This window comes from Mandrillus leucophaeus, unplaced genomic scaffold (genome assembly GCF_000951045.1).
Source record: "Mandrillus leucophaeus isolate KB7577 unplaced genomic scaffold, Mleu.le_1.0 Scaffold43, whole genome shotgun sequence".
Classification (NCBI taxonomy): Eukaryota; Metazoa; Chordata; class Mammalia; order Primates; family Cercopithecidae; genus Mandrillus; species Mandrillus leucophaeus.
Genome location: NW_012104587.1, coordinates 340,547 through 351,656, shown reverse-complemented (window position 1 = coordinate 351,656; position 11,110 = coordinate 340,547). Strand labels below are relative to the sequence as shown.

Genomic DNA, 11,110 nt, shown 5'->3' with positions numbered 1-11,110 from the left:
TGCCCCAGGCGGTGGGGAGGGGCCCCCCCTCCGTTGTCGTGGTGCGTTGTTCTCCGACCCCCAGCCCGCCCGGTCCCCCTCTCTCCTCTCTGCAGGCTCCGCTGTTAACCCATTTGCAGTGCTGATGTCTCTCTCTCTCTCTCTGTCTGTCTCTTGTCCGTCTGTCTCTCTCCTCTTCCTCTCTCACTGTCTCTTTCTTCCTTTTATCTGTTGTTGTTTTTCTTCCTCTTCCACCCCCCCACCCCCACGTATGGCCCGCCCTCTCTCCCCCACCGCCACCCCCGGTGCCCCTCTGGCCTGGCTGCCTTGTGCATGCCTCCAGTGGCACCCTCCTGTCGGGCGCCAAAGTGGCCGCCGCGGCGGGGCTGGCGGTGGAGCGGGAAGGCCGGCTGGGGGAGAAGCCGGCGCCGGTGCCACCACCCGGAGAGGACGCCTTGAGAAGCGGCGGGGCTGCCCCCAGCGAGCCGGGCAGCAGTGGCAAGGCCGGGAGAGGCCGCTGGCGGACGGTGCAGAGCCACCTGGCCGCAGGGAAGCTCAACTTGTCCAAGTGAGTGATGGCGCCCCATGGCTGCCGGAGCCGTGAGCTCAGGCCTGCCCTGTCAGGGTGGACAGCGGGACCCCTGGCATGCCCGCTGCTGCCCCCAGAGGTGCCGTCCTCGGCCCCTGGCTCATTCCATCCCTTCATGAGACTCTCCCATCATCCTTGCCATTTGGCACGACGAACTCAGCCATACAGTGATGCATTTCAGCCTCTGGCTGATGCCCCATCAGTCCCTTCCTTTGCCAGTGACCAGGTCATTCCATTTTCTGCCCCCAGGGCAGCTTCATTTCAGTTTCCGGGTCATCCCATCCTCTTTGATTGGCCGCCCCATCTCAGCCACCAGGTCATCCCTCCACGGGCAGCAGGCCTGTGGTTGTTCCATCTCATCCTGAGTATCTGGCCCACTCTCAACCTGACAGTCACCCATCAGCTCCCAGGCTTTCCCTCTTACTGCCAGCAGACGGCTGTAGACCCAGAAGTTGAGCCATTCCATTTTTGACCATGGGGTGACTCCACTGGCTGTCCCAGTCTTGCTCGAACCATACATCATCTGTTGTGGAAGCCACTCACGAGCAGCCACAGGCTGCCCCATCGATTCATCCTCATCTCAGCCATCCCTGTTGGCTGTCCCAGTCTTGGTTACCGAGCTATCCCACCATTGGCTGTTGGGACCGTGTATTCCTGGAGGTTGGGTTGTCAAACCCCAGCTAGCTTCACTCGCCAGATGTCATGGGGTGTTCTAGACATCAGGCAGAAGGAGCCATCCCCTCTGTAATAGCTGTCTGAGCTAGTCAAAGAGGCCCACTCTTGGCTGATGCACGTAGGATTGGCCCCTGTTTTCCACAGATAGTATATCCCCTCTCATGGGGCAGCTTTATTCTCATCTTGGCCTTTGGAAACTTCTGATTCCCCTCAGTAGAGCCCTTCTAGACCGAGTCCTTTGAGCTGTGACCAGTTTCCCTCGGGGTATAAATTCCATTTTCAGAAGTTGGAACTCCCAGCTAATGGAGCAGCCTCCCACTTAACAGGTCAACAGCCCTGCCCCTTTCTAGCTGTTGGGCCATCCTGTTGCCTCAACTGAGGGCGCTCCTGATTCTCTTCAGAAGACCTGTGGTTCCTGCTATTGGGAGCACTGAAGGCCACCGTACTGAGATCTCGTTCGCTAGTTGGCTTGAGTGCACACAAGCCAATTTCTCCCAACATCTGGCCTCAGGAGGGTCCCACAGGGAAGCCACACACCCCTTCAGAGAGCCTGGCCCAGTGCCCCACCCTCCCAGCCTGCCCCAGCCAGTCTCCAGGCCAGTTAGGCCTCCATGCCATCCTCTGGCTTCAGGCCTGGAAGAACCAATTTTAGTTTCCTGTGACTGAGAGGTTGTAAATTGGACTAATTTTGGATGTGATAGGAAACCAAAATGAGGTCACCAAGGAGGAGGAGGAGGCAGCTGCCAACGTGCCACCCTCCCTCTGCCTCGACCTGCCCCCAGGGAGCCGTGGGCCTACCTGGCCGGCCAGGCCTGGGCCTGCCCCTGGAGGTAGCCCTGATTTCAGGCCTGAGTCAGGCAAGGCTGCCACCCCTCCAAGACCCCAGCTAAAGCCATGTTTTGCTTTCTTCTCTCTCTCTTTCGCTCTCTCTTTACTATACTCTTTCTTTCTCTCTTTCACTCTCTTTCTTTCTCTCTCTCAGCCCACAGGGGTAGCCTAACTGTTGTCTTTTTGGTTCCCAGGGTAGGCTCAGAGGGTGAGCAAAGCTGAGGTCTGGTTGCAGTGGTGAAAGTGGCTCCCAAGGGCTCTGGGGCCTCCTCCCTTGGGCAGCCCGGGAGATACTTGACTGCCCCATGGCCCTAGACCAGAGGTCAGCAAACTTACTCCCAGTAAAAGGCCACTCGGAAAATATTTAGGCTTTATAAGCCATATAGTCTCTTGCATAATGACTCAACCCTGCCATTGTGGAATGAAAGCAGCCAGAGACAGCATGTAAACTAATGCCAATGGCTTGGTTCCAGTAAAACTTTATTTACAGAGACAAGCAGCAGGCCAGATGTGGCCCACAAGCAATGACTTCCCAACCCCTCCCCAGGGCCATTGGATTGAGAGGTGGAGGGAAGGGACAGAGGAGGAGACGATTGGAACCCTGAAGTTCCAAGATGAGAAATGATTCACCCAAAGCTGCTCATTCAGCCCAGTCTCCGGCTCCGCTCTGGTGCCTGGAGGCAGCCTGGCTCTGGCCCTGCCTGTGGGATATGGTGAAATCTCCAGCCAGCGCATGAAGCAGACAGGTTCTCCAGGGGAGGCCAGGGACTTCGGACTCCAACCACTGGCATGGGGACCTTTTACCAATACAGCATTTTCAATACAGCCCAACCTCGTTAGATCCTCATGGCAACTCTGTGACAGAGGAAGCTCGGGGATTATTTTATTACTCCCATTTCGTAGATGAAGAAACTGAGGCCCGGAGAGATGGAATCACTTTTCCAGAGTCCCATATTTAGTAAGTGGCAGAGGTGGGGTTCAAACCCAGGTCTCTATGAGGCTATACAGAATCTGACCAGCCATGTCCTAGTTCTCGGTCCTTGCCCCACTTCCCAGTGCACTTCAGAGATGCTGATGGGCCTGTGGGAGAGCACCCCCTTGCAAATGCATCAAAGACAGTCACCCTCTTCTCTGCTAGAACTGCGGTGAAGTGTCAGATGAGTGGATACTGGGCTCCCACCCTGTCTGCACTCTTTCCTTGGTCCAGTCCTCTGACTGGGAGATACTTCCAAGATCCCAGGAGAGGATGCTGGACCTTTGAAACAAAGAACCCTGGAAAGAGGGCAAAGATCCATGCCAGAGCCTGAATCCTAAGGAGGTGCTGGCCACAGGGCAGAGGTCTGCCGCTTCCTTACCTCTGTGGACAAAGTATAAGAACTGATGGCTTCCCCGGCCTCCCCAGGATTACTAGGCCAGCTCTGTGCTGGCCTGGATTTCTTCCTGTCTCCAAAGGATGGCAGTACTTAGAACACAGAGGCAGACTTTCCTCGTGTCCCCCAGCGAGACAGCGGGAGGAGCCACAGCAGCTCCCTCCACCCCTCCCACTCCAACATGACAGGCAGCCGCAGGGCCCAGGGGACCTGCCTTCACCACGCAGCCTTGGCAGCACTGGCAGCCCACTCAGACCAGCAGGGAGGTCGGCTTAGCCAGGAGGTATTCTGGCACTAGCTGAGCCAGGGCCAGAAGGTGGGCGGGCGGAGCCGACCTGGGGACTCAGGGTGGGTGCGAGGGCTTTGCAGCCTCCTGGGAGAGGCAGTGGCGGCGACGGCAGCGGCGACAGCTCCGATGGAGGCCTGGCGAGGTCCGACAGCGCGCACCCTGCACTGGGGCCTCCTAGTCCTGGCCCTCGGCTTCTTTCTCCTCCACTGTGATCCCTTCACCTGCTTCTCCTTTCTCTCCTCTCCTCCACCTGCCCCAAGTTTCGAGGACTCCACCCTGTCCACGGCCACTACCCTTGAGTCTATCCCCAGCTCCACGGGAGAGCCGAAATGCCAGCGACCCCGCACCCTGATGCGGCAGCAGAGCCTGCAGCAGCCGCTGAGCCAGCACCAGCGGGGCCGGCAGCCCAGCCAGCCCACCACCAGCCAGAGCCTGGGCCAGCTGCAGGCCCACATGGCCTCGGCGCCGGGCCCCAACCCCCGGGCCTATGGCCGGGGCCAGGCTCGGCAGGGCACCTCGGCCGGCTCCAAGTACCGGGCGGCGGGGGGCCGCAGCCGCTCCAACCCGGGCAGCTGGGACCACGTGGTGGGGCAGATTCGAAACCGAGGCTTGGACATGAAATCCTTCCTGTAAGTCCTCCCCTTGAGCGGGCCGGCCCCCACCTCCCCGACCCAGCCTCCTGCCCCCTAGATCTCCTTGGAAGCAGCTGGTTGTGTGTACCTCCCGGCCCTCCATCCCCTTGGCAGGGTGCCAAGCAGACTTGGCAGCCCCCTCCTTAGCCTCTTGTGGCTCATGCCTGAAGGCCACCATGGAAGGATTCTGAGCCACCTCCCTACGAGGACCCCTGCCTTTAGGGAAGTTCCCCCCTAAAAGTTAGGTGGAGACACTGGACAATGCCCTGAGATACATCTCTTCTCCCCAGCTAGTCCCAGGCTGCTCTTGGCCTCCCAGCCGGTCTTCCTTCACTCCTGCAACCTCTCTCCTCCCTGCTCTGCTCCCAAACCCATCCCTTTTACTCATCTCCAGCCCTGCCTCGTCCCCTTCAATTTACTTCTCCCCTGTAACCCGACTCTGCTAGCCTTCCTGGCCCACACCCCTCCCTCCCTCCCTCTCACTTCCTCTATCCCTGTCCCTGCCACCAGCCCTCCCCCATCTCTCTGACCTTCTGTAGCCACCTGTCCTCTAGCTCCCGCCCTGACTTCCCAAGTCTCCTTCCTCCAGTAATGACCCATCCCCTGAGGACGAATCTGAGATGTTGCCCCAAAGCTTTAGAAAAGGTTGTTTCTAAATGGAGCTTTCTTTCAAGCATACAGGTCTAAGAAGTAACAACACAGCATCAGTGTCGAACCTTAACCATTCCCTCCAGCCATTCGCCCACCCCCTGCTCTCCCTGGAGGGGCCCCACCCAGGAAGCCCCTTCCCCAGCATCCCTCTGGACATCTGCCCCCCACTCTCAGAGCCCAAGACAGGTCTGGGCTGCCATCCCCAACATCACTTCCCTCCTCTGCCCTAACATGAGCTTCCTTCCAGGCCCTGGGGATTTTTCCCATCGCCCAGGTCTTCCCTGGGAGCACTTTTCACGGAGCAGGAGACCAGCACACTAAGCCTGGGAGAGGAGAAAGGGAGGAGGAAAGGGAAGCATTGGCAAGATATAGGGATTCTGAAGGCCAGCAAGTTCCTCGGAGCGTCGTGTCTCTCCTCTGAGACCTCAGCCAGGGCTTCCTGGGCAGGTGGGAGCGCTGTCCTGGGCAAGGCACCCCATCTGAAGAGGCCCTGCCATGCCAGCTTCCCATACCTGTGCGAGTGGCCCATGGCCAGCAAGACATGCTGCCCGCGACTCTCCTTGGCAAATCAGGACACCCTATTCTCTGGGGCTCTACCCCACTCAAGGACCTTCAGGAATCTAACTGGACGCCTGCACAAGACGAGATGCCCAGAAAAGCCTCCTGTCTTCCAGGCGGTGGTTTGTTTTGGGACAGAGGCTTGAACAGGACTGAGAGGCTTCCGGGCGCCTGCACGCCCCTGCTGCTCCACACCTCAGACTGTCTTGTCACAGCTGTCACCCCACTTCCTGTTCCAGCAGCCATCAGACTGGGCCAGGGACCTGCCAGGAACCTGGGTACCATCTCTTCCCTGCCTGCTGCCTTCTCAGCGAACCGGGATTGGTCCAGCATCGCACATGCAGAAGCATCCTCTGTCCTTGCTCTGTGTCCCAGGACAAGTCTCACGTTCCCCTAGTCGCTGGCAACCTCCAGAGCTCACATCAAGGGTCGGCCAACTTTTCCTAGAAAGGTCCAGATAATAATTTAGGCTTTGCAAGACGCATGTGATCTCCATCACACATTCTTTTTTTCTTTAAAACAACCATGTGAAAATGTAAAAACCACTCTTAGCTCGTGGGCCGTACTTTGCCCCCTGCCTTACAATTTAGCTGCCCTGCTTCTGAGGCTCTTTTCTTGCCCAAACGCTGGTGGCTCCAGTAGAGAAGCAGGTGGCAAGGGTTGTCCTGGCCCCCCATCATCCCACCTACGCCTTGCAGGGAGGGCAGCAGCCCTCTGCTTGATGGTCGTGACTCCCCTAACACTGCCAGCTTCTTCCTCCACTCTCCAGCCCCTGCCCCTCATCCTAAGCCTCGCGGCCTGCAGAGCTGGAGAGAGTGACGAATCAGGAATTTATGCAGAGGAGCTGTTCTGTTTTTAAGAAGAGAAAAAGGAGTATCTGAAAAATGCATTAACCGGGGAAAAAACATGTTGTTTTCACTGAGTTTGCCTTCCCCCAGCACAACTAGCTCCCGAGCAGCCAAATGGAATTTTACCAACTCTGAAACAGTACCGGTGGGCAGAAAACAAAGAAAATGAGGATTTGTCCTGAGGGAGGGGGCAGAGTTTTTTTTCCCAAAAGTTAGATCCCAGCACAAGGGTCAGCCTGGAGTAACTGTGCCCAGGACTAGAGATGCAAAGACAGGGAGGGGCACAGCAGCCACTTAGCTCCCTCCGTTCGCTGAGACCCCAGAGGTAATGTCCCATTTTCCAAGACCCTCGTGCCCTCGCCCCTCACCTCAGAGGCTGTTTCTCACCTGTTTGTTCCCTTTTTGACAACCACTCTGAGAAGTTAGAGCAAGCTCTTCCTCTGTAAACCTCGCCTCCCTTCACGTTGAAGTGGTAGACATCCTGACCCAGCATCCTCTCCCTTCCAGAATATTCCATCAGCCCTACTGTCTTCCCTTTGGCCCTTCTTGAGACGTGCTTTCCTGCCTGGCCTGTCCGAGAACCCCTCCCTCTCCTTTTGTTCTGATGAGAGGCCCCACGCTGGAGGAGCTCCACAAAGCACCCAGAAAACGCTCACGGACTCTGATGGCCTATGGGGACAGCAGGGTCACCACTGATGCTCCCTTTTCCCCCTCGGCAAATGCGGGTAACCTCGCAAAGACCCTGGCAAGTTGCCCAATGGTTCTCTGAGAATGCCCCTACTAACGGTGTCACACCTGGCCTCATACAGCTGCCCACATGTCCACTCCAAGAGAGTCTCGCCCTCTTGCCTACCCCCCGCCTGTTCAGCCTTGACTGTGCTCCCTCAAAGTGCGATCTCTCACTGCAGGCACAGGCTCCCTGCAGTCCTGCCAAAACTTCTCCAGACCTTGCCAAGTTCCTGCACTTTCTTGCCACCTTGGCTTGTGGTGCCTTCTGGACCTCTTCTCCAATGAAAGGCCCTTGACCTGGACTCAGCGGTGGTGCTCTTTCCCTGGATCTCCAGCAAGGAGGACACAGGAGACAGCCACTGTGGCCGAGTTGCCATATACCACAAAGGACTTTCATTCTCCTCTGATGGGCTTGTTTATCGAGGAGCCTAGGGGAGGTAGCTCCTTAGACCCTGCCTGGCTTCAAGGACATCTGGTTGACCGTGACACAGCATTGTCTATGAAGGGCTTCCATAAGGACAGGGTGCAGTACCCATTGGATTTTGAAACTTTCTAAGCCTGCGTGGTGCCGGTGCAGAATACTGACGGAGCCCGATACTGACGGAGCCCCTCCCTCTTCTCCCAGTGGCCCAGATGGTCAGAGCGAGTCCAGCTGGGCATGCATTAGCCTTTGAAAATCTGTGGGGTCCCAGGGCCTATGCTCCATTCCCCCCACCCTACCCCCCGTGTTCCCTTGGGACTGTCCCAGCCATAGGCCACCTCTGCAGGCCTCTGCCCAGCCCCTTGCAGTTTAGCTCTGGAGAATCTTGCTCTTGACTCGGGCCAGTGGAGTCTCAGGCCATAGTCACCTCCCCTCCCTCCCTGCCTCCACTCTCCCCACTCTATCCTGCAACTGTTGACAGTGCTGAAGTTTGCTTTCTTTCCTGCAGGGTCAGTTTCTTACACTTTTTTCTTCTCTCTCTTTGTCTCTGTCTCTCTCTCTCTCTCTCTTTCTCTCTCTCTCTCTCTCTCTCTCTCTCTCTCCTTCCCCCCTGCCCCTGCCCACGGGGCCTCCTCGTTTCACCCTGGCCGGTGGGCTGCCCACCCCGGGCAGGGAAGGCCGGATGGTGGTGCTATCCTTGGTCTTAGGGCTTTCGGAACAGGATGACTTTGCCAATATCCCTGACCTGCAAAACCCAGGAACCCAGCAGAACCAGAACGCTCAGGGGGACAAGAGGTACGAGCACAGGCGAGGGCCTGCGGCGGCGGCGGCAGAGAAGGAGGCGCGGAGAGGCCGCCTGCCTCGACCGGCCCCGGCTGCTGGATGAGGTGGTGGTGCCTTCAGCGGATGCTGGAGCGGGAGGACGAGCCCCCTCCCCAGCCGGTGCCCTCACACACAGCCACCTTGGTGGTGTCCCTGGGGTCTGAGGCCACTTGTGGCCATCCTGGGACCATTCTGGATCAGGCCTGCTCTCCGGCATGCTTGCCCCAGCCCGGAGCAAGCGCAGCCTTTTCTGCCCCATCTTCCTGCTTGGCTCCTCTCTGCTGCCCTCCATCTTTCATCTCTGTCCCCACCCCAACCGGAAATCCCTGTTTCTCTGGTGGTTGGTGGGCGGGGGGGATGTTAGGGAAGGGGCGCCAGCCTGTTCTCCCTCATCCCCACCCTCTCAACCCCCCTCTTGCCTGGAGGTCCTGTTGGGCTGCTTGGCTGATGGAAGAAGAGCCCATGGTGGGAGGGTCTGGGGCATGGGAGAGACCTGGTGACCAGAAATAACCAGAAGGTTCTCCCCTGAGCCGGGGCACCAGGAGAGAGCTGGGGAGGGCCCGGAGCAGTGAAGGCAGCCGTCCTGAGCAAGGGTGAGGCCTGGCTTTGTTGGGCTCCCTGTCACTGCGGCTGGCCTCGGGACCCTATGGAGACCAGGCATAGCCTGTGTGGCCACAGCACAGGCCAAGCAGAAGCCTGGGCATTTAAACTGCCACAGCCTCAGCTATCAGGAATTCAGGAAAGCATCTCCTCCTGTCCCCGTCTCAGGAGGGGGCGGGGCGCTGCTCACGGGCAAGGGGTAGGGTGGGAGGTCCCAGGGTTCAGGCAACATCCCACAGCTGGGCCAGTGGATGCCTGACCTTAGGTTGGGTTGACCACACCTGTGGTTTCCAGGATGAATTAGCCTTTGGGAATCATGGGAGGAGGGCTTCTCACCTTGATCGGGTCTGCTTCCCATCAGACCAAAGGCCTGCAAGACAGCGTGTGGCCTGGCAGCCAAGACATCTGCCTTCCAGCTCTGGTTCTGCCAGAGCCTCATTCTGCAGCCTTGGGCAAGTCACAGCCCCTCTCTGGGTTCTCTGCTCACTTATCTGTCCAGTGAAGGATTGGACAGGGTAACCTCTAAGGAATGGCCCCTCAGGCTCAGATATGCTAAGCTTTTCATGAGGGAAACGGGCCTTTGGGCTGGGGCATGTGTCCTGTGAGCTGGGCAGGGACTGTTTGGACAGGCCATCCTGAGGCTCTTGAGAGGCCCCAGGGGCCAGAAGGGACTGTCCCAGGCTGCTGCCGGGGGCTTGTGGGCTAGGGAGGGTGGATAGACTGAGAGGCAAGATGGCTGGCTGGCCTGTCCCTCTGGTGGTTCCTGGAGACCATCCCTCCCAGTTTCTTCCCATCCTGAGTCCACAGTTGCATGGTCTGTGGTGGGCAAGGCTGGAAGTCCCCAGAGAGTGGGGCCAGGTCTTTCACTGAGTGGCACAGATGGTGTCAGGCCCTGAGCCCATGTGCAGGGGTACCAGAGGAGTGGAGCCTGCCACCCCTGACCCACCTAGGCACTGCTACAGGAGCTGTGACTTCCTGAGCCAGGGTCTCAAAGCTAGGCTGCAGGGCAGTCAGAGGGCCACTGGGAGGGCCAGGAGCCAGGGGCGAGAAGACATAGGGGGTGGCTGGAGTCCTCTGAACGCCCACTAAGAAGCTGAGACTGGTGCTGGGAAAGGTGTGAAGCGTGAGGGAGCAGAAGCAGGCTGGAAACAAGATTTCACATCACCCATGTGTTAATGAACCGGCTCCATTGTCACCCACAGTCTATTTTTACCTCCTTGCCACTTAGGTCTCACTCCATATTTAACACACCCATCCCTTCTGATCATCACATCAGCTTGTCCCCTGCCTTCCTGGGAAAGGTGGGTGTGGGGGTGGAGGCCGTGCGCCCTCGCCACCACCCAGCCTGACTTTCCAAGTGGACCGTGCCATTCCAGCCTCGTCATGCCCACCTATCCTGGAAATTCATTCCTCATGGACACTGGGGTGCTTCTCGGCTGGTGGGCTGCCACAGGGGTCCAGAATCCAATGCTTCCTTCCCAGCAGACTCTCCCCTTCCCAAAGCTTGGCATCAGCACCACCCACTGGGTGCCGGGCAGCTTAGGGCCCCACCCCTCTGAGCTCCTGGACCCTCAGACTTGGGAGTGGTGGCCTTGGGGTGGCTGTCCCTCCCTCTTCAGCCTTTCCTTCTAGACCCAGGGTCTGCCCTTCTGACCCCAGCCCCACCTTTCCCTCCCCAGCTGACCCCTTGACCAGATGTCTCTGGAGGAAGGGGTAGTGGCCCTTGGCTGTCACTGGGGAGGACACTCAGCCCCCTGTGAGGCTGTGAACAGCAGGCTCATGGGAGACAGCGCCCCGGGAGGAGGAGTGGCCATTCCAGGTTCCAAGCAGCGTGGGAGTGTGTCCAACAAGCAGCAGGAGATGGGAGGGCCAGTCACTGCCTCTGTCCCCACGATTCTTGGTGTCCCTGAAGTCCCCCTTCCAGGATCCTTCAGCTCCTGGGCCTCAACACCACACTTCAGACTGCACTCCCGGGAGGGAGGGAGGCCCTGGCTCCATGCCCTGCTGTGCCCATTCCACCCTCAGCCACTCTGCTCGTGTCCACCCCCTCATGCTGTCTGCCATCGTTTCACCACTGCTCCTTGGGATCCAAATGGTTTCCACCGCGGCCCACCCCCAC

General features: G+C 58.5%; 1 protein-coding gene across 1 annotated transcript in view; it reads left to right on the top strand.

Moving 5' to 3' along the window:
• The window catches only part of SYT7 (synaptotagmin VII), an 87,178-nt gene that overhangs the window by 57,706 nt on the left and 18,362 nt on the right, over nucleotides 1–11,110 (top strand). Inside the window, exons 14-16 of the mRNA XM_011993569.1 lie at nucleotides 323–547; nucleotides 3,991–4,359; nucleotides 8,242–8,364. Of these exons, the coding sequence (XP_011848959.1) occupies nucleotides 323–547; nucleotides 3,991–4,359; nucleotides 8,242–8,364 (717 nt within the window). The remainder of the gene's footprint in view (nucleotides 1–322; nucleotides 548–3,990; nucleotides 4,360–8,241; nucleotides 8,365–11,110) is intronic.